Source organism: Podarcis liolepis (assembly GCF_965112155.1).
Source record: "Podarcis liolepis genome assembly, chromosome: 13".
In the NCBI taxonomy this organism is placed as follows: Eukaryota; Metazoa; Chordata; class Lepidosauria; order Squamata; family Lacertidae; genus Podarcis; species Podarcis liolepis.
Genome location: NC_139573.1, coordinates 48,109,680 through 48,131,741, shown reverse-complemented (window position 1 = coordinate 48,131,741; position 22,062 = coordinate 48,109,680). Strand labels below are relative to the sequence as shown.

Here is a 22,062-nt window from a genome sequence, read left to right as displayed (position 1 = left end):
TGAGGTCACTTCAAATGTACACACAACTATGTCCTTATGGTTTTCCTAACAGGTCTTTTTTGCAAATTCATCCACGATTATCTGTTTTCCCCACTTGTGGGAACAGCATGTCCTTCTAGAACATTAATTCCAAAGGCACGGGGCTTGTCCCAGTAGGACATCAGTTCCAGGCAATGAAACGACGGAGGGGAGAGATCCGTATTTGATCGGATGCAACGCTTGCTGCCCCAAAGATGGCAGTGTGAAACTCGACTCTCTGTTGAATAGGAATGAGTGGCGAAATGGTGTACAGAGGGGAAAGGGGTCACATCGTCACCCGTTCCTCTCTGTGTGTCAGACCGGCACTGCAGCAGGCTGTCCGTATTCGTGCTTTGTTAGGAAGGAGCTGCCACACAAGGACAAAATTGCTTCCGCCGAACCGACCTCACAAACAAGCCATGAAGATGAGCCTCAGCAGGCTTCCAGAAGAAGAAGAAGAAGAAGAAGAGTTTGGATTTGATATCCCGCCTTTCACTCCCTTTAAGGAGTCTCAAAGCGGCTAACACTCTCCTTTCCCTTCCTCCCCCACAACAAACACTCTGTGAGGTGAGTGAGGCTGAGAGACTTCAAAGAAGTGTGACTGGCCCAAGGTCACCCAGCAGCTGCAGGTGGAGGAGCGGAGACGCGAACCCGGTTCCCCAGATTACGAGACTACCGCTCTTAACCACTACACCCCACTGGCACCATATACCTCTGTCCAAAACCAACAAAGGTCCACAGTTTGGCCCTTCTGTGACTCTTGCATCCGGCTATAACAGACCACTGTATTTTAATTAACAGACCACTGTATTTTAATATTTTGTTGGAAGCCACTCAGAGTGGCTGGTGAAACCCAGCCAGATGGGCAGGGTATAAATAATGAATTATTATTATTATTGTTGTTGTTGTTGTTGTTGTTGTTGTTGTTGTTATTGAAAGGCCTGCTGAGGAAGATGAGCAACTGATGAGCAGACAATGAAAAGAGAAAAACCAGAACCTTTCTGTTTTGGAACATACTGCCATGGAAAGTCCACGATTCCCACAGAGAAGATAAAGGGCTTTAGATCAGGATTAGAAGAATTCATGGAGATTGGATCTGTCGGTGGTCAGAAGCCATGACAGCTAAACTGAGCCTACATACTCAGAGGAAGCCTACCCAGACCCTCCAACATTCCTCGGGTGAAAATAGGGACATTCTATTCTACATTCGTGTCACCATCCCCACGGCCCCTATAAATGCTTACTGCCAATGGAATACAGTCGTACCTTGGATGTCAAACACCTTGGCTCCTGAACAAATCGGCTCCCGAACGATCGAAACCCGGAAGTGAGTGTTCCGGTTTTTGAACGCTTTTTGGAAGCCGAACGTCCAGCGTGGCTTCCTCGGCTTCTGATTGGCTACAGGACGCTCCTGCAGCCAATTGGAAGCCACGCCTTGGTTTTCGAATGGTTCCGGGAGTCGGACGGCCTCCCAGAATGCATTCTGTTCAAAACCAAGGTACGACTGTATGGGAAACGGATGGGTCTGTCTGAGCTGCCCCAACGGCTGTTAGCAAGAGGCATGTGTAAAAACGTCTTGGTTATATGAGGGAGTCTTAGATGATATATGGTAAAACCATGAGGCTTCCATCAGCCCACCTTGGGCGTCGGAGGAGGGACCTGTGTCATTTCACAAGGCAGTACTTTTGCGCCAGCAACGTAGTCTCTATGGTCAGCGACTAGGACCACCGAAGGGCCCCTGTGTGTCTGCAAGACCCGGGGCCCTTAGACCGCTCCTGCTGCCGCCATCTGTCAGGGACCTTGCTGAGGACGGCTGCATTGAGGAAGAATGGTGGGCGCCACCCTCGCCCCCTGATCCTAACCCTGAATCTCCCCAGGAGCAGGAGGACAGCATAGATTTGGAACAGTGGTTTGCAGAGGGGCATTGTTCAGAAGGCAGAAGCTGGGAAATACTGGATGGGGAATAGCTAGCAGAAGAAACACTAGAAGATAGAGAGAGTTCACAATCTCTGGAAAGCATTCACACCCTTTCTCCAAAGTCACAGAGAGCTCAGAAAGTGGCAGAACAGAAAGCACAGTGGGTACAAGCTCAGATTACAAAACGTAGGAGTGACGTAGATTAATAGGGATGGAGGGGCGAGTGTCCCTGGTGTGATGGCCTGGGATTCGGACTCAGATGCTGAACCTGAGAGATCCCAGCTTGCACAGGATTCCCCGCCTCCAGAACCAGCTGAGCCGGGGCTGGGGCATGAGCCTGAAGGGTCCTCACCTGTGCTGGATCCTCAGGTGCAGGCACCAGCTGAGCCTGCTCTGGCTCCTGAGGTGATGGAGGACCCATTGCCTGCAGGTGCTCCACTCTCAGCCCCGTTGGAGGAAGCTGAGGTTGCCTCTGGGTCCGGTAACCCTCCAGCCTCTCCTGAGCTGCAGAGGCTTAGGGCAGAGAGGTGGAGGGAACTAAGTTCCCACAGGAGGAGTGCTCGCCTCCAGGCCAGGAGAGGTGAGTCACCAGAGGATTGGGGCCGCCGTATGCCTCGGGGCAGATAAAAGCCGGTCAGCCCCAGTCCCAGGTTGCGGGAGCAACATTGTTGGTTGCTAGTTCCTGCCTGAGCCCTGTCCTGCTTTCCTGCCCTTCCCCTGGCTCCCTGATTGCAAGCCTGTTCCTGACTTCACCTGCCTCCCTGCCCTGCACCCAGCTTCAGCTACTACGGACTGCCTCCACGTTGCACCTTTGACCACGGACCGGACTTGGACCTCGCCTCTCGGGTAACCCACGGGACGAGCACACCTTAATTGGGAGCACCGCCATTTCCAGGAGATGTGTTCTTTGTTCTCTCGCTGTGATTATTAAAGATTCTAACTGTTAAGGCCTTCCTTTTGTTTGATCTTCTTATCTACTGCCATGGGGGGAGGAAACCAATTCCCCAAAGCCTGACACCATCACTGTTGTCAGATGCGTTGAGGGGAGCTGAGGACTGCAGCAGTGGCAGCAGGAATCTCTCCCTTCCCCTTGGGTCCCACTGTGCCACCATGAGGGGCCAGGCCTCCTCCTCCTCCTTCTCCCCCTGCCTCCAGCCAGTCTATGACATTAGCGCATGGTGAGGAACATCACATGCATGCAAACGCACACACACCCTTTCCTGTTATCTTCACAGCAACACCAGGCCGGGCAAAGACATGGGGTGTGTGTGTGTAAATTTGATTCAGTTTGCATTTAAAGCTGAATCTCAAATTTGCACGTTCCAAAAAAATATGAGAACCGAATCACAGCTCAAAATTCACCCAGATTTTGCAACGTCAGGTTCTCTGAGCGAATAAGCTGTCCAAAAATGAATACATATGGGGAAAGTGTGCATAACTGTGTGTGTATCGCTGAAAATAATATACAAGAACGCATTCTGGTCGGATGGATTGTTTGAAAAAGCATGTACACTGTATGCAAAAAAAGAATTTGTTAGGTGAAATTTGCGCTAAAAGGGTGGAGAATTTTCGTGAGGATTTTAAAGCAAAAATGGCAGATTGCTGCAGAAATGTGGAGCACTAGATTCAAAATGGAGGAAATGAGAAATGGAGAGAACCAAAACTGACTGATCCTTCAGCCCTAGCTGAAAGACCAAGGTTACTCAGTGAGCTTTGGGGCTGTGTGGGTCTCCCTGTTCCTTGTACAACACTCTTTTCTTTTTTAATAACTTTTTTATTCAAAATTAAAACAAAACATATTATCCAGAAACATATCATCCTTATTTCCCCTCCATTTTTCCTCCCTCCCCCCACAGAACCCCACCCCACCCCTGACTTCCCTCAGTTTCAGACTTTGATTTCTTTAAAAATGCTGTTTTCTGCATGTTACACAGTTGTATAGATCCTCAAACTATTTAGCTGATTATTATCAATAAAAGGGACGCGGGTGGCGCTGTGGGTTAAACCACAGAGCCTAGGACTTGCCGATCAGAAGGTTGGCGGTTCGAATCCCCACGACAGGGTGAGCTCCCGTTGCTCGGTCCCTGCTCCTGCCAACCTAGCAGTTCGAAAGCACGTCAAAGTGCAAATAGATAAATAGGTACCGCTCCGGCGGGAAGGTAAACGGCGTTTCCGTGCACTGCTCTGGTTCGCCAGAAGTGGCTTAGTCATGCTGGCCACATGACCTGGAAGCTTATGCCAGCTCCCTTGGCCAATAAAGTAAGATGAGCTCCACAACTCCAGAGTCGGCCACGACTGGACCTAATGGTCAGGGGTCCCTTTACCTTTACGTTTACATCTCCAAGGAGCTCATAATAGTGGCCACTGAGTTGTCTCTCCCATTCTATCCTTACGCTTCAAGTACAGACCTCTGGAATGAATTAAGTACTTAACCCGAGGTACCACTGTACTTTGTAAAGGGTTCCCATTCATCTTTAAAGTCACAGTTATCCTTGTCCCGTAGCTTGTATGTCAGTTTTGCCAACCTTGTCTAACACTCTCAAATACCACTACACTTCTGTGCAAATGCATCTGCTACAAGCACAGTAGCACGCCAGCCTGGGGAAAAGTCTCTGTCCCAGCTATATGCTTAACCTACCAATGGCTGCTTCTCCATGGGAGTCCTGTCAGTCAAACTGGCCACCCGTGGCAGCCCCTGGTCACATGACAGAGTGCGCCCTGCCCAAAGGGTCTGCCTCCACCACAGCTGCATTTACATGGGCAGGAAACAGAAAATCGGCAAGGGAGAGGCCTCGGCACTTTCAGTTTTTCAAAGGCAGAACTGAGAGCTGGTTGTGTTTTCGCTGGGCTCGAGTTGGCATCTTCAACTGGCAATGGCGCCTTATTTCCTCCGGGTCTGCGGAGTGTTCTGGGTGATGCTGGGAACCTGCTTTGTGGTCACAGGTATGGCTTCTTCTCTCTCGTCTTCTGTTCCCTTCAGTGAAATGGGCCAGTCAGTTTATTCACAGCGGGACGGCAGGTTGAGGGGACAATGGGCCTGTCTCAAGCCAGATGTTGCTGGACTCCATCTCCCAGTCAACATAGCTAATGGTCAGGGATGAAGGCAAGGGCATCGACTCCTTGGGTGAGATACTTTGGGGGGCCCTATCTTTTTTAGGGTGCTGGGTCCCCTCAATATTCTTTTTTTTTATTTAAAATTTTATTGATTTTAACATATAAATTATAAAATGTACCACAAAACTTATCATTTATACAATCTTTTTAGACTTCCATCAGCACCTCTGATGATCCCCCGTTTTAACTACTTCCTATGCATTTCTTAACTTTATATTGCCTTTACATCTCTTAACAAATCATCCTTCCCCTTCTCCAATTTTGCAATACTTCCAGTAATACTCCTCACAAAACTTCTTGCAACCCTGTTCTTCACAAATACTTTTCAAATAGTCCGTAAATTTACTCCAGTCTCCCGTGAATTTCTGGTCCCGCCGGTTTCGAATCCTTCCTGTTAGTTTATCTAATTCTGCATAGTCCATGGGCCCCCTCAATATTCAGAGAGCCCCATGCCCAATATCAGAACTCCACATCAAGACCCCTCTAACGTCCGGAGAAGCTGGCACCTCTGGAAGAAGCAGAGTTCCAGCCTACCAACATCTGGAGGATTACATGTTTCCCTCCCTGGGCAATTTCTAAAAAGAGAGAGACACTGGGCCTCAGACCTGCCTAAAAACTCAAGTTCTCTCACTGTAAATCGGCTGGTGGGGAGGCCCTTTGGCGTATTGGATGGTTCCTGCCCCCCGCAGTAAACTGGACTACAACTGCTATCATCCCTCACCACATTCAGAGGTTCTGGGTTTGGAAAGACTGCTGTGGACAGGGGACTCAGCTAGACTGGTAAAGAAAAGGCGATTTAGTTGCATTGTATATGCTGAACCTCTTGGGCTTCCTGATCAGAAGGTTGGCGGTTCGAATCCCCGTGACCGAGTAAGCTCCCATTGCTCTGTCCCAGCTTCTGTCAACCTAGCAGTTCGAAAGCACGCTAGTGCAAGTAGATAAATAGGTACCACTGTGGCGGGAAGGTAAATGGCATTTCCGTGTGCTCTGGCTTCCGTCACAGTGTTCCATTGTGCCAGGAGCAGTTTAGTCATGCTGGCCACTATACCTGGAAAGCTGTCTGTGGACAAATGCTGGCTCCCTTGGCCTGAAAGCAAGATGAGTGCTGCAACCCCATAGTCGCCTTAACCGTCCAGGGGTCCTTTACTTTTACCTTTTACCTATATGCGAAATAACATTGTGCCACTAGATGGCACTGTGGAGTCTCGTTTTTCTCTACCTGTTTTCCCTGTTTAAATTTACAAGGCTTTTAACTGAAACACTTCTTTAATGTGTCTAGATCAGGGGTCAGCAAACTTTTTCAGAAGGGTGCCAGTCCACTGTCCCTCAGACCTTGTGGGGGGCTGGGCTATATTTTGAAAAAAATAATGAATGTATTCCTATGCTCCACAAATAACTCAGAGATGCATTTTAGATAAAAGCACACATTCTACTACATGCTGATTCCCGGACCGTCCGTGGGCCAGATTGAGAAGGCGATTGGGCCGCATCTGGCCCCCGGGCCTTAGGTTGCCGACCCATGGTCTAGATCAGGGGTCTGCAACTCCGGAGCCGCATGTGGCTCTTTTACACCTTTGCCGCGGCTCCGGGGCGGATACTAGCGAGGGGAGGAGGCGCATTGTGCGCCCCGACACTCCCCACTGTGGCGGGCACTGTACTGGCGCTGTACTGGCTGTGACGTCGCATGGGGGCGGTGCATGCGTTAGTCACGCACCGTCCCGACGTCACCTTCCCACCCGCTGTCAGATCGCGGCTCCGGAGATATATTTGTTTTAAATGTTGCAGTGGTTTTGCGGCTCCCAGTTTTTTTTCCCTTGGGAAACGGGTCCAAGTGGCTCTTTTTGTCTTAAAGGTTGCAGACCCCTGGTCTAGATCCAGCCAAGGTCTGTCCACATAGGAAGCCTCACACTGTAAATGGAGGAAAAAAACAAGGAAATCCAACCAGGTTACAGGAAGCATGCAGGAGAAGAGTTGAGTGTAGAAACTGAAAGGGGAGAGATGTTGAGCTAGAGAGTGGTGAACTCTTCCAGTTGTTTTGAGCCCTCTGGGCACTTTTCAGCTTGGAGATTTAGCCCTAGAAAACTGGGACCAAGTTTATGAAGCGGTCATCGGGTGCACTGTTGGCTCCTTCAGCTGGTGGGGAGGCTTACCTCCCCAGTCCGCTCGTGTTTGGACCAGGCAGGTCTGGGACCAAGGTGGGACCTTCTGCATTTTGCTTCTGGGCGGGGCTCCCAAAACGCCCCCTCAGCCCCCGATCACCTGACACAGTTGTGCTAACTGGGGATAGACTTTCACAGAAGCAAGAACAGGAGGAGTAGCCGTGTGTGCAGTGAGCTCTGTCAACAAAGAGTGCAGTACTTCCTGCCAATCTGTTTTGCATTTGCGGACAAACCTAAAATAAACCAGTGCCTGGTTAGATAAATAGATATAGATATAGATATAGATATAGATATAGATATAGATATAGATGATATAGATATAGATATAGATATAGATATAGATATAGATATAGATATAGATATAGATATAGATATAGATATAGATATAGATATAGATATATGAATTAATTCATTTAATTTTAAACAACTCATAAATACATGATGTACTGTACTGCTTCATTTACAATTGGGGCACGCCCCATAAGTTCCTGCTGAAATCAGGTAACTTTTAATAATAATAAATTTTATTTATATCCCGCCCTCCCCGGCCAAAGCCAGGCTCAGAGCGGGTAACAACATTAAAATAATAAAACATTCTAAAATAATTTCATTATAAAATTAATTCAAATCAGATTAATGGCAACCATTGGGCTAGAGTTCTGTGAGGATTACCAAAGGTGGGGGTCAGGCTGTGCCTTGGCCAAAGGCCTGGTGGAACAGCTCTGTCTTGCAGGCCCTGCGGAAAGATGTCAAGTCCTGCAGGGCCCTAGTCTCTTGTGACAGAGCGTTCCACCAGATCGGGGCCAGTACTGAAAAGGCCCTGGCTCTGGTTGAGGCCAGCCTAACCTCTCTGTGGCCTGGGACCTCCAGGATGTTTTTGTCTGAAGACCGTAAGTTCCTTTGTGGGACATACCAAGAGAGGCCGTCCCGTAGGTACGAGGGTCCTAGGCCGTATAGGGCTTTGAAGGTTAAAACCAGCACCTGGTTTACCAGTTAAAATAAAGAATTCTAAACTATAATCAATCAAATAACAGCAAGTCACAATGCACAAAATACCACAAAACATGCAAAGCAAGGATCAAATTGAGAAACAAGGGCACACAACCTACAAAACTGATTTTTTATAAATATCCCTGAACTCTTCCCTCCTCCCAGCTGCTTTTGCTGTTCTCAAAGTGATAATCATAGTCTTCCTCCTAGGGCTGGATGGTGGAGAGAGGTTTAATTCAGGACTCAAATTTCAAAATTGTGCTCACACTTGAAACCTGTGTAAAATGTGGTTCCAGTTAGACGTTAAATCACCGGAGAGCTTTGCTTTGTCTTGTTTTGTTAAGAAGAGAGAGATCTCTTTGCCTCCGCCCTCCCTTTCGCCGCCATTTTGTGGTTTCTCACCTTTTCTGCACATGCTGTAGTTTCGGAGAAGGCGACGCGGATACGCTTCATCGCTGCCCGGTGGGGCAGCCAAGTGTCCTTCAGGTGCGTTTCCAGCTCTGCGGCAAATTGGTACAAAGAGACGGAGAAGGGCAAGCATCAGGAGATGGTGAACACTTCCAGAGTCCAGGTGTTGAGGAACGAATCGCTGGTCCTGATGCACATCAGCAAAATCCAGCTCACCGACAACGGCATCTACTTCTGTGAGAACAACAAGACGCGAATTAGTCGGCAGCAGTGCTGCGGCACTGAACTGCGAGTCATGGGTGAATAGCTTTAATTTGCTTCAATATTCCCTTTTCCTGCTTCCAAGGTCCTGTAACCTGTGGCTGTGAATAACCATGAAGCAGGGCTCTGTCTTAAAGTCTGCCTTTCCTGGGCACAGACCCTGCAAGTGTCCCTATTTTCCAGGGACACCCCTGATTTGCGTGGACAGGCGGAGTCCCCCAAACCCTGGGCAGCCCCCCCCCCATGTGGAATAACGACTCAAGACAACGTGCTATGGGATTAAATTGGCCACAACTTTATTATATTTCAGATGTGGGTAGACCTTGGCTCAGGCATTGGGCGTTCTCCCTCCCCAGTCCCCCACTGGGGATCTGGGGAACATCAGGGTTATCCAGTGGGGGGTGGGCTGGTTCTGGAGAACATATGTTCAAGCAGAGATACCTGTGGAGAAAAGGTTAATCTGCAAAATAAGACTTAACTGAGGGTGGGTAAGGTGGGAGAAGCTCTGGAGCCAAGTGAGAATTCCCAGGTAAGATCCTCCCTCTATTATGTGGGCAGGTAGTCCCTCCCCTACCTGGCCTGGTCTCCTTGGCAACGCTTCCCCCAGGCGGGATTGGACAACTGACTGAGGTAGGCAGAGACCTCCAGGTATCCCACCTGGGGGAAGGCGAAGCCAAGCCTGTGCTGATGGAGCCGCACCAGGTCCAGGGGCTGTGCGCGTCCACGCAAAGGGCGCCCCCCGTTTAACATGGGGAGTGGTCATTACAGAAGCCATCCCAGTTTGTGATTTGATCCTGGAATGTCCCACTTTTCCTTAGGATGCTCCTATTTTCCTTGGAGAAATGTTGGAGGGTATGGAGTTATCCAACCCCTGAGCCATCTGAAGGCAGTTCTGTATAGGGAAGTTTTTTTAAAAAATGCTGAATGTTTTATTATCATTTTTTATATGTTGGAAGCTGCCCAGAGTGGCTGGGGCAACCCAATAAGATGTGTGGGGTATAAATAGTAAAATTATCATTATGGAACGGGGTGTCCCTCTTTTCATTGGGCACATGTAGGGAACAGCCACATATTCACAGGGAAAAGGTATTTCCTGGCATCTTGGATTGTTTCTGACCCCATTTAGAGGCCCATGCTTGCTCTGTTCAATCAAAGAGCAGGCGTCAGTTAATGAGTCTTGTTAGTGGAAGCCCAGAACAAGGATGTCCACTTGTGCAATGGAGCTTCCTTCCCTCATCTTGCTTTGCCCTCCGAAATTGGCTCTGGGGAGGTGGAGGGGTGGCTCTGGGAGAGAAATTGGCTCTGGGTGAGACACACACACACACCAGTGGAGGAGATGGGTGGGGTTGTTCCGTCCAGCAAGAACCATCACCGTAGCACAACACTGGATTTCCCCAGAACCCTGGATGCTTCTGTGGCGATCACACAAGGTCCCCGGACGTTTCACCGTCTATTGATCCCTGTGCCACCACTTTATTTCTCGCTGCCACCACCCAGGCCCTACCTGGGACAATACTGAGTCCAGTCAGGATTAAATTGGAACATAAACTTCTGTTTATTTATTGCAGTTTAACAAGCGTTTGGTTTCATAAAGGGTATCGGTCCATTACAATCATAGGGTGCCTATCCAGACCTATAACTTCCGCTACCTGCTCTCACTCACTAAACCACCTCTCAGATATTTACTTGTCTTCCTAGCTCCTAACTGTTCCTGACTCAGCTTATTTCGCTACACTAACTCAACCTATCCACAGACTCCATCCCAATTCCCTCCCACTCCAACCAACCACCCAACTCCTAACGAACTCCTCCCTTCGCCCCTCCCAGAGCTGGTTTTATAGTCCCTCTGACTCCACCCCCCTGGGTTCTGATTGGGTAACCTGTTTAACTATTTCACCTCCAGCACTCTCATATGTTAACGTCACAGCTTATGCAAATGCAAACCATGCCCACAGTCGCACTGCATTGTGGGCTTTGCAGTCTGTTGTATGTTATAGCAGGGAGCTGTTCCCGTTCAAAGATGGAAAGGAAACCATAGTCACATTGCAGCCAAAGATGGCAGACCATAGGCTGAGCTAAGTAATGAGCTTATCTTGTCTTCATTCTAAGGTATCAGCACATTTCAGCAAGTGCAGAATCGAAACACCCTAAAAGATGCCATCATCGTGATCCAGACCCTTCTTATTGTCCTGTTTGTGAGTGTTCCTGTGTTTCTAACTATGGGGAAGGTAAGTGAGTCGGGCCCGCCTGGACAGTGTCAAATTCTGACCTTGCTGGTGCTCAAGTGCTGCTACAGCGCAATGACGTAGTCCTAACATTACAGTGGTGCCTCGCAAGAGGAAATTAAATGGTTCCGCAAGTTTTTTCTTCTTGCGAGTTTTTCGTCTTGCGAAGCACGGTTTCCCATAGGAATGCATTGAAAATCAATTAATGCGTTCCTAGGGAAACCGCTTGCCAGGCTGGCGGTGCAGAGAAGGGCTTTTCTCCCCACCGCAAGCCTTCAGGACAGGTACGGGAACAGAGGGGAAGGCGCGCAGCGCTTTTCCTCTGTTCCCGGGGCTTGCGTGCGAGGAGGGTTTTTCCTCCCCACCGCCAACATTCAGAACAACATTCTGAATGTTGGCGGTGGGAAGGAAAACCCTCCTCCCACCCCAAGTCTTCAGGAAAGCCATCCAAAGCTGGGCAGCGGGAGGAGGCGTCCCCCCCCCCGCCTGGCATCGGAGCTTCGTTCCGATGCCGGGCGGCGGGAGGAGGCGTTCCCCCCCCCCCGCCCGGCATCGGAGCTTCGTTCCGATGCCGGGCGGCGGGAGGAGGCGTTCCCCCCCCCCCGCCCGGCATCGGAGCTTCGTTCCGATGCCGGGCGGCGGGAGGAGGCGTTCCCCCCCGCCCGGCATCGGAGCTTCGTTCCGATGCCGGGCGGCGGGAGAAGGTGTTCCTGCCCCGCCCGGCATTGGAGCTTCGTTCCGATGCCGGGCGGCGGGAGGAGGCGTTCCCCCCCCCCGCCCGGCATCGGAGCTTCATTCCGATGCCGGGCGGCGGGAGGAGGCGTCCCCCCCCGCCTGGCATTGGAGCTTCGTTCCGATGCCGGGCGGCGGGAGGAGGCGTTCCCCCCCCGCCCGGCATCGGAGCTTCGTTCCGATGCCGGGTGGCGGGAGAAGGTGTTCCTGCCCCGCCGCCCGGCATCGGAGCTTCGTTCCGATGCCGGGCGGCGGGAGGAGGCGTCCCCCCCCCCTGCCCGGCATCAGAGCTTCGTTCCGATGCCGGGCGGCGGGAGGAGGTCCGAGGACAGTGGGGAAGACGCGCTGCGCTTCCCCGCTGTCCCGGAGATTTCCCTATGGGCTTTCGTCTTGCGAAGCAAGCCCATAGGGAAATTCCTTTTGCGAAGCGCCTCCAAAACGGAAAACCCTTTCGTCTAGCGGGTTTTCCGTCTTGCGAGGCGTTCGTCTTGCGGGGTACCACTGTATTTCATTCCTTTTAATAGCCTGTTTTTTTGTGGGTTTTTGGGGACATTGTGCGTATACAGCAGTAAATACAAACAACCCATTTGCAACAAGGCCATAAAAACTGACATGTGGCAAGTCTTTTAAGGTTCAGACTGCAAGTAGCATCAGCTTGATCAAACTGGGAAATCGCAGCATATTGTGTTTTTAATATTCGGTTGGAAGCCGCCCAGAGTGCCTGGGACAACCCAGCCAGATGGGTGGGGTATAAACAATAAATTATTATTATATTATAGCGCTGTTTCCCGACTGCATGCAAAGCAGAGCCAACAGACCACAGCCACTGGGGAGCTGGTTCCACAAAATCAGAGCTACTGTGAAAGAGGACCTGCTCTGTACTTTCCCAAGTCTCACCTCCCATGTAGAGAGACTGGGCTGTGCACAGAACCTCCATGACTGACCCTACTGGCTAGCCACTTCTTGTTTCTAGCATGGCATTGCAGACGTGTAATAGACAAGAGATCAGATGCTGGGACAGATATTTAAGAGAGAGCTTTAATGGGTGTCAGGTTCCAGGAGTTCTCAGAACCCCAGGGGGTCTCTCACCCACAGTGACCCCTCTGGTGGGTTCCTTATTCAAAGAATTTAGTTGCTCAGTCTCATCATAGGAACCCGGTCTACAGTGGTACCTCAGGTTACATACGCTTCAGGTTACAGACTCTGCTAACCCAGAAATAGTACCTCAGGTTAAGAACTTTGCTTCAGGATGAGAACAGAAATCGTGCTCCAGTGGCGCGGCAGCAGCAGGAGGCCCCATTAGCTAAAGTGGTGCTTCAGGTTAAGAACAGTTTCAGGTTGAGTACGGACCTCCGGAATGAATTAAGTACTTAACCCAAGGTACCACTGTATTCTGTTACATAGACAGTCCTTTCTTCTGTCAATCTTTCCTCTCCTTCTTATTCTCTTAGTAGCTCGCCACAGCAGCTTGAAAGCCCCAGCCCCTTTTTCCTATTCCTCTTTCCTTTACCCTACACTTTGTCCTCGCTGGGGCCATGCCATTTTCCTTTGTCGTTCATCCCTTCCCCCCTACACTTCCTCTGTCTTCTCCCTTTGTGTTTCTCTCCTCCTCGCCCTCCTGCCTTCCTCTGTGCTTCTCCTCTATCATTCTTGTCCTCCTCCATGTTGGGACTGACACCAGGCACTCAGCAACTCTCCAACTTTTAAAGAGCTGCCCTCTGCATCCATCTCTGCACAGCTCCACTTCTCTTGAGAGCTAGTGTGGTGTAGTGGTTAAGGGCGGTAGTCTCGTAATCTGGGGAACCGGGTTCGCGTCTCCGCTCCTCCACATGCAGCTGCTGGGTGACCTTGGGCCAGTCACACTTCTCTGAAGTCTCTCAGTCCCACTCACCTCACAGAGTGTTTGTTGTGGGGAAGGAAGGGAAAGGAGAATGTTAGCCGGGAGTGAAAGGTGGGATATCAAATCCAAACTCCTCCTCCTCCTCCTCCTCCTCCTCCTCCTCCTCCTCCTCCTCCTCCTCTTCTTCTTCTTCTGGTCCTGATGCCTCCAGGTTTTGCTGGACCAGCCAAGGAGCCTCTTGGAGTGAGTGAGTGAGTGAGTGAGTGAGTGAGTGAGTGAGTGAGTCAGCCAGCCAGCCAGCCAGCCAGCCAGCCAGCCAGCCAGTCAGTCAGTCAGTCAGTTTTATTGCACATAGCCAAAGGCTGCCGCAATGTACACAGAAACATTCAACAATTAAAAGGAAATATACTGGATTGATACAAAAAAACTTAAAACATTTATATTATCAGGACATTACCTACTCTAAACAGAGCTATAAAAGTACCTTAATATACAAGTTAAGACATTAAACAATAAAATTTATAAGCTAAAATTGTCACATGGCCACTAATATATTAAAAAGTAATGTTAATTAATACAATGTGCAATTATATTCAGAGTTTGGTGATAAAGATAGAATACAGCTTGATGTAGATAGGGTCAAATAAATTCATCTCCTTTACAGTTGGTGGCTACCTTGGCTATATAATTTGCTCTAATTTTCCTAGCAGCAGTTGCAAAGAGTGATAGATGCCAGGTCACATACTTATCTGTGTCTGCGAGGAGATATAAAATCATGTCAGAGGGGTTCTGGCCAGGGGACCTTGTCATTATAGGTGCTAAAAATATTTCTCTTGCTTCATTATATAAGGGGCAGCGCAAGATATAATGCATAAGGTCCTCTACTTCATGACATCCCCTAATGCAAACACGTTCGTTTGTTGGTATGCCTCTGTGTCTCCCATCTCTATAAGCAGAGTTTATTGTATTTAATTGTAACTCTGTAAAAGCTTTCCGACGTTGCACAAAAGTCAATTCGTTAAAATAAGATGTATGTTCATAGGCCTCTCTAAGTTTAAGATATAATGGGGCGCATGTAGATGTGTACATAGAGTTTAGATCATTTTTAGTTGCCACTGCCCTTATAGAGTCTGATTGGGCTCACCAAGGACTCCTTCTCAATGGGTTTAGGGCCTTCTCAAGATGTACGGATTAATCTGAATCACCCATGAAGTCCCATGAAACTGTGTTGCTTGGTAGTGTGCGTAGGTATTTTTTAGACCATCTTTAGCTGAACTGGTGCAAGTCTGGCTCCACGTTTTTGTAGGCCTTTGGGCAACACCATCTCGCTGCCCGCCAGCCCTGGCACTGCCCCTGCAGCATCATCCTTGGCAATTTCCTCAAAGCCCTTGTTTGAGACAATCCTGCTCAGTTACTCTGCTGATTCCCACCCAACAATTGCCAAGGTGAGGGATGCTTCACTAGCAGTTCTTTTGCAAACAAGGACCAAACAGCTTGGAATAATGTGGCGCTGTTTCTCCTTCAGGGTGATGGCAAGGATGCGTCGGCTGAGGACCACACTTATGAGGTGAGCAACAGAGTGAGGTATTTTCAAAATGGTAAAGCTGGAAAGTGGGGTAGTCCATCTTGGACAGGAGAAAGAAGAAAAAGTACAGGAATTCATTCAGACGTCAGCCAAGGTAGAGGCAAACAGAGCCTGGCTAGAAGCTGTTAGCAGAGCACTGGGTTTGGAGAAGAGAAGAAGTGTTTATCTTCCAGAAGTGATCACTTACTGGTGCTTTGGGGGTGGGGACAGACAGTATATGTGGGTCAGCATCTTCACACAAGTGAAAGAGAAAAAGGAGGAGGCCTAAGTGAATAGGGGAAGACAATGGTGTTTGAATATGGCATGATCTGTGTTCAGGTGACTGCTGAGTGCTTTAAAACAATTGTGTGCCTGTTGTCCGGCGAGAGAGAGAAAAAGTTCACGGAGAATGGACATAGGGAAATATATTGCAATCCAAAGCCGTACCTGTAAATTTGTGTGGTTCTGTAATGTCATTTGGATCCAGCCTTTTCATTGGTACGTTTGAGGAATTGGGGGGTGGGGTGGGGCGACCCAAACCAAAGCAATTACAGCAAACCAACACAAAAATATTGTCACAAATATGAAAATCACGTTTGGTTCATAGTTATTACGAATTGTACATTTCTGTGATTGTGGGGTGGGACGATAGAAGGCTGGTTTTTGCCCCTTCTTCCTGCTGCTGCCCATTGATGGTTGCCACCCATAGCTGTCAACATTTCCCTTTTTTTAAGGGAAATTCCCTTATTCTGAATAAGATTCCTCGCAAGAAAAGGGAAAAGTTGACACCTATGTTGCCACCTGGGTGCATTTTGGCCAAGCTGAACTGTTTTCAGGTGTGCAAGTCGTTATTGGCGATTTAAAAGTCAGTGATTGATGGATATGTATTTGTCTAGGGCAAGAGTGGATCCCTGCCTTTGTATACAAACTTTTTCCCTTTTGCTTCTTCACAGGGGTTGGCGGTTGAACTAGCTGATACATATGAAGACATTTGTACTTACCAGGACAGAGTAACAGACAAGTGGAATCTGGGAGAAAGTCCAGGCGAGGAGTGAAAACTTTTGCAGCATCTTTGGCAAGGTGTGCCACACCTGACTCGGGAACAAGTTTTGCTTGGCTACAGTGCTCTTGATGCAGCTCTCGCTTGCTTAGCTATCATCAGCCAAACTGCTAGATCAAATGTGATACTCCTTCACTCCTGATTCCTTGGGCGTTGGGTTTGTTGTTAAGAGGCACCCAAAGCTGGGGTAGTGGCAGACCCTATTTAGGGAAGCTCCCCTCCTACCTTCCCCATACAAGAGGAAAACACAAAATTGTCAATAATAAAATCTGAGCATGGGTTTGATTCTCACATATGTGGTTTTTTTCTAACATCAGTTTGCTTGCCATAAATGTGCATTCTAATTTGAATGGGTTTCCTCCCACACATGCACACATCCCCAATTCTTGAAGCTGCTAGATTTAGGGTGGTTTTTAAAGGAAAGCCAGATATTAGAAGTGTCAGATTTGGTAAGCCAATGCCAAACGTAGGGATGGGGGAGCCATTCAGTTCAGTTCTCATTTAAAGGTGAACCAATGTAATCTGCAAGGGACACGGGTGGCGCTGTGGGTTAAACCACAGAGCCTAGGACTTGCCAATCAGAAGGTCAGCGGTTCGAATCCCCGTGACGGGGTGAACTCCCGTTGTTCGGTCCCTGCTTCTGCCAACCTAGCAGTTCGAAAGCACACCAGTGCAAGTAGATAAATAGGTACCACTCCAGCGGGAAGGTAAACGGTGTTTCTGTGTGCTGCTCTGGTTCGCCAGAAGCGGCTTAGTCATGCTGGCTACATGACCTGGAAGCTGTACGTCTGCTGCCTCGGCCAATAAAGCGAGATGAGCGCTGCAACCCCAGAGTCAGCCACGACTGGTCCTAATGGTCAGGGGTCCCTTTACCTTTTTAATGTAATCTTCATGTTTTGAAACAATATGCAAACTGAAACACAGCCATCCCTCGAAAGGCAGGCCGCTCTGAATTTTGCAGTGCAGTTCTTCAGCCAAGTGATATGCAGAAAGATGCATATGCTAAAGCACAGCGTGCAGAAAAAATGCACATATTGGTGAAAATGATATATCACAATGCATTGTATTAAGGGGAACTGCTTTATCAAAATGTGCATAATAGTCTAAATTGCAAATAAACATGTATACTGGGAGCAATTTTCCTAATTTATTAATGGAATAATGGAAAAGCGGAATAGAGATAATGAATATTAAATCAAATCTAAAATGTGAATTGTCAGAGCTGCTTGAAGATCCTAGCTCACAGAGGATCACGCTAGCCAGCGGTCATTAAGTAAAAGTCTTTATTGAATTACAGTTTCCATTCTCACGCTGCTGCGCGCAACTCTACGCCTAGTAGCTAGGTCGGCGAAGCTCCGTCTGAGTCTCCGCCCTGTGTGCACCAACTTAATATCCTAGCCTTGCTCCACCTTTTCCTCCTGACTGTCCTCCTCTGGGTCCCTCTACCCCCCGGGGCTTCTTCCTTCCGGGATTCTTCTGACGCTGACCCAGACCCTCCTGCCTCCTTGCGCCGGGCTTTAGGACCTGGCTCTCTTTCGGGGCTGCTTACTGCGCCGCCTTCCTCTGCATTTGAACTTGGCGCGCGCGCCCAACCTTCCACTTTCCTCTCAACCGTTTCTTCGCTCCCCGATGGAGGTGTGGCCATCCCCGACTCATGTCCTCCCTCCTGTGGAGGTGTGGCCACTCCTGACTCATGTCCTCCCTCCTGTGGTGAGCTGCCAGCGCTTCCCCCCTGGCTCCCTTCCTCTTCCTTGCTTCCTGGCGGTGACGCTGGTCCCGATTTCCAGCTGCTCCCCCCTGAGTCCTCTCTGGCTCTGTCTTCCTGGGGTGCCCCCCTAGACTCCCCCCTTGCCCTCGCCACTGGTGCTCCTTTCTGTGAATCCTCTGATTCACTGGAAAGACTAGGAGATCTCGGGTCGTCGTCGTCACTCATCTTTTCTTCTGCCTCCTCCCCTTCGCTCTCTGTTTCCTCCCTTGCCCGTGCTTCTGCTCCTAAACCCCTGACATCCATCCCCCCCTCGAAGCCCCCCATTCCCCCCTCCCCTCCTTCCGGTGCTGGAGCTGGGGGCTGCTGTTGCAAAGGGACGAACGTCGGGTATCGGTCGCTTCCCGTGGCAGGCCTCCATCTGAAGTCTCCCGGGTCTTCCTCCCCGCTCTCGTCGACGACAGTCACCTCCGCTTCCATCTCTGTGCCGCCGTGCTCGAAACCAGGGTCGTCCCCGAAAACGTCCATGTCCGTCTCTCCCTCACTTCCTCCTGTCGGTGTTGCTCGTCCTGGGCCTTCCAGCCACCGTCTGCGCCACTGCTCCTCTGGCCTATCGTCCCACCAATACGAGGGTTCTGATGCAGATCCCGAGGGTGACCCCTCCGGGGAACGGACGTCTTGTGTCGGGTCCTCGTCCGAGTCGAACCCCCGGAAAGTGCTGGCCGAAAGTGTGGGCGTGAAAAGCCAGTCGTCAAAATATTCTGCTGGCATAGGTCTATGGGGAAAGAGGGCATGAAACTCGTCTTTGAGGAGAGGTTCGTCCAAGGCGTAGCCCGGCACCCAGCTGTTCGCACTGGCCGGGGTGCCCTCCTTGGCGAGAAAGTATTCTACCCCCTCTTCCCCCCATCTGGAGTCCAAAATCTCAGTGACTTTGTTGATGCGCTCCTTCTGTGCCACTTCCGCGTGCCCTGTTCTGTCTCTGACCGGACTCGGCGCTGTTCCGGGTTCCTGGAACCTGTGCGGTGCCTTGTAGGGAGTGAGCACCGATCTGTGGAATACCGGATGCATTCTGGAACCCTCCGGAAGTGCCAGTCTGAAAGCTACCGGGTTGACCTGCTCTTCGACTTGGTAGGGCCCCAGTTGCTTATGCCCTAGTTTCTTCTTGGCCAACGACCTGGCCGGCACTGCGTGGGCTGCTAACCAAACCCAGTCTCCCACGTGGAGCTCTTCTCCAACCCTTCTGTGCTTGTCTGCTTGTACCTTGTATGCGTGCTTGGCCAGCTCCAGGTGGCGCCTCAGCTGATCGTGGACCTCCTGCAGCTCCGACGCGAACGCATCTGCTGTCTGCGGCTCCCCCTCCCCCATTCTTTCCAGTCCCGGGAAGGTTCTGGGGTGCCTCCCGTTGTTGGCGAAGAACGGCGTGACCCCCGTGGACACGTGCTTCGTGTTGTTGTAGGCGAACTCGGCAAGCGGTAGGTAATCCACCCACGTCGCAGGCTGTTGATTTGCATAACATCTCAGGTACTGCTGCATGATGGCATTGACCCGCTCCGCTTGCCCGTTGGTCTGCGGGTGTCTCGCCGACGCCAGGTTGATCTTGACGTTCAGGAAGCCCATCAGCTTCTGCCAGAAATTCGAGATGAACTGCCGCCCCCGGTCGGACAGAATAGACCGTGGCAGACCATGAACCTTGAACACGTGGTCTATGAACAGTTTGGCGGTTTGCTCCGCCGTGGCCACCTTCGCACACGGAATGAAATGCGCCATCTTGGAAAACAGGTCCACCACCACCAGCACTGCCGTCTTGCCCCTTGAGCTGGGCAGATCCGTGACAAAGTCCAGAGCCACCCTTTCCCAAGGTTCGACCGGAGTTTGCAGCGGTTCCAACAGTCCGGCCGGCGGTTTGTGCACTGGTTTGGCCCTCTGGCAGGTGTCACACCTCGCCACGTAGTCTGCGACCTCCCCTCTCATTCCAGGCCACCAGAAATCCCTGGCTACTAATTCCACCGTCTTCTCCTTGCCAAAGTGCCCGGCCGTGGGCGCGTCGTGCAGCTGCTGCAGCACCTTGGCTCGAAGTTCGTCTCCCAGCACGTAGATGGCCCCTTTTCGGATGAGCAATCCATCTCGTAGCCGGAAACCGTCGGCCGCTGCCTTGCCCCTTTGCACCTCTGCCATCTTTGCTTGTGCGAAGGAGTCCTCCTGCAACGCACGTCGCACCGCCTCTAGGTCCACGGTCGCCGCGGCGCACGCCCACACTGCTGGTGCGAAGATGTGCATGGCGGCCACTGGCGTTGCGTCCTCCAGATACTGTGGCTTACGGGAGAGAGCGTCTGCCATGATGTTGGTGTCCCCCGGGACATACTCTATTCGGAAGTCGAAGTTTGCAAAGAACTCAGCCCAACGTATCTGCCTCTGGTTCAGGAACTGTGCCGTGCGCCAGTGCTCTAGATTCTTGTGGTCCGTGCAAACCTGCACCGTGTGCTTGGCGCCGATCAGAAAGTGCCTCCACGCCTTGAACGCTGCGTGAATGGCCAGCAACTCCCTGTCCCAGATGGTGTAGTTCTGTTCGGACTTGCTGAGCTTCCTGGAGTAAAACGCTCCCGGTCGCCACACCCCCTGCGGGTCTTTCTGCAACAGGACCGCCCCCACGGCTCTGTCCGAGGCGTCTGTCTCCACCCTCATCGGCTTGCTGGGGTTGACATGAAGCAGCTGCTCTTCCGACGCGAAGAGACGCTTGAGTGCCTGAAAGGACTGCTCCGCCTGCGCTGTCCAAACGAACTTCTTCTTCTTGGAGCTAAGCGTGTCAGTGATGGCCGCTGTCTGCATCGCGAAGCCCTTGATAAACTTGCGATAGAAGTTCGCAAAGCCGACAAACCGTTGGACCTCCTTCCGGTTGCGCGGACTCTTCCAATCCAACACCGCTCGAACCTTGGCGCTGTCCATGGCGAGCCCCTTGTCAGACAGCTTGTAGCCCAGAAAATCCACCTCCGGCACGTCAAATTGGCACTTCTCCAGCTTGGCGTAGAGCCTATGTTGCTTTAGCCTGCTCAGCACTTCCTTGACGTGTCCGTCATGCTCCTGCTGCGACTCCGAAAAGATCAGGATGTCATCTAAGAAACAGACGCACGTCTTGTAGAGAAGTCCCGCCAACACGTGATGCATAAACGCTTGAAAAACGTGGGAGCCATTTTGCAATCCAAAAGGCATAACTCTATATTCGTAGGTCCCCAGTGGCGTGAACATGGCTGTCTTCCACTCATCTCCTTCCCGCATGCGAATGAGGTTGTACGCCCCCCGCAGGTCCAACTTGGTGAACACTCTGCCCTTCCGTACCTTTGCGAGGAGGTCGTCAATACGGGGCATGGGGAAGTCCGATGGCCTAGTCAGACTGTTCAAAATCCTGTAATCCACTACCAGTCTTTTCTGGGGCGTGTCCCGCTTCTTAACAAAGAATACGGGACTGCCCCCCACTGCCCTGGACTCCCGGATGAAGCCGCGTTGCAAATTATGGTCAATGAACTCTTTGAGTTCCTGCAGTTCGTCCTCTGACATGGAATACAGTTTCCCTTTAGGCAGCGCCGCCCCCGGCAGCAGGTCAATTTTGCAGTCATATGGTCTGTGAGGGGGTAGCCTGTCTGCCTCCTTCTCGCAGAAAACTTCCAAAAATTCAGCGTACTTGTGTGGAATCGCTTGCAGCGTGCCTAGCAGCAGCTGTGACTCCTCTTCCTCTCCTTCCTGCCTGGGCACGATGCAGTGTTCAGCACAAAAGGAAGAGCCGAAGGTCAGCTGCCTCTGGTACCAAGCCATCGCTGGGCTGTGCTTGTCCAGCCAACTCATGCCCAATACAATGGGCGTGTCAGATAGTCGAGTGACGTTGAAGCTGATGATTTCTCTGTGATTCCCAAGTCGCATCACCATTGGTGGCGTCTGCTTCACCACTTGCCCCCCGAGCAGCTCCCTGCCATCCACCGTGACAACCTGCAGGGGCAGTGTGGCCGGCAGCAACTGCACAGCGTGCCTGTCGACAAAGTCCTGCCCTATAAAGTCCGCATTGCTGCCTGAGTCAATG

General features: G+C 50.7%; 1 protein-coding gene across 1 annotated transcript; it reads left to right on the top strand.

Moving 5' to 3' along the window:
• The first annotated feature begins 4,703 nt into the window (after nucleotides 1-4,703).
• Nucleotides 4,704-17,498, top strand: LOC310690952 (B-cell antigen receptor complex-associated protein beta chain-like). The gene is made up of 5 exons (XM_083470495.1): nucleotides 4,704-4,878; nucleotides 8,621-8,905; nucleotides 10,977-11,095; nucleotides 15,190-15,231; nucleotides 16,182-17,498. The coding sequence occupies exons 1-5, from the start codon at nucleotides 4,809-4,811 to the stop codon at nucleotides 16,281-16,283; spliced, it is 618 nt and encodes a 205-aa protein (XP_083326621.1). The 5' UTR covers nucleotides 4,704-4,808; the 3' UTR covers nucleotides 16,284-17,498.
• The last annotated feature ends 4,564 nt before the right edge of the window (nucleotides 17,499-22,062 follow it).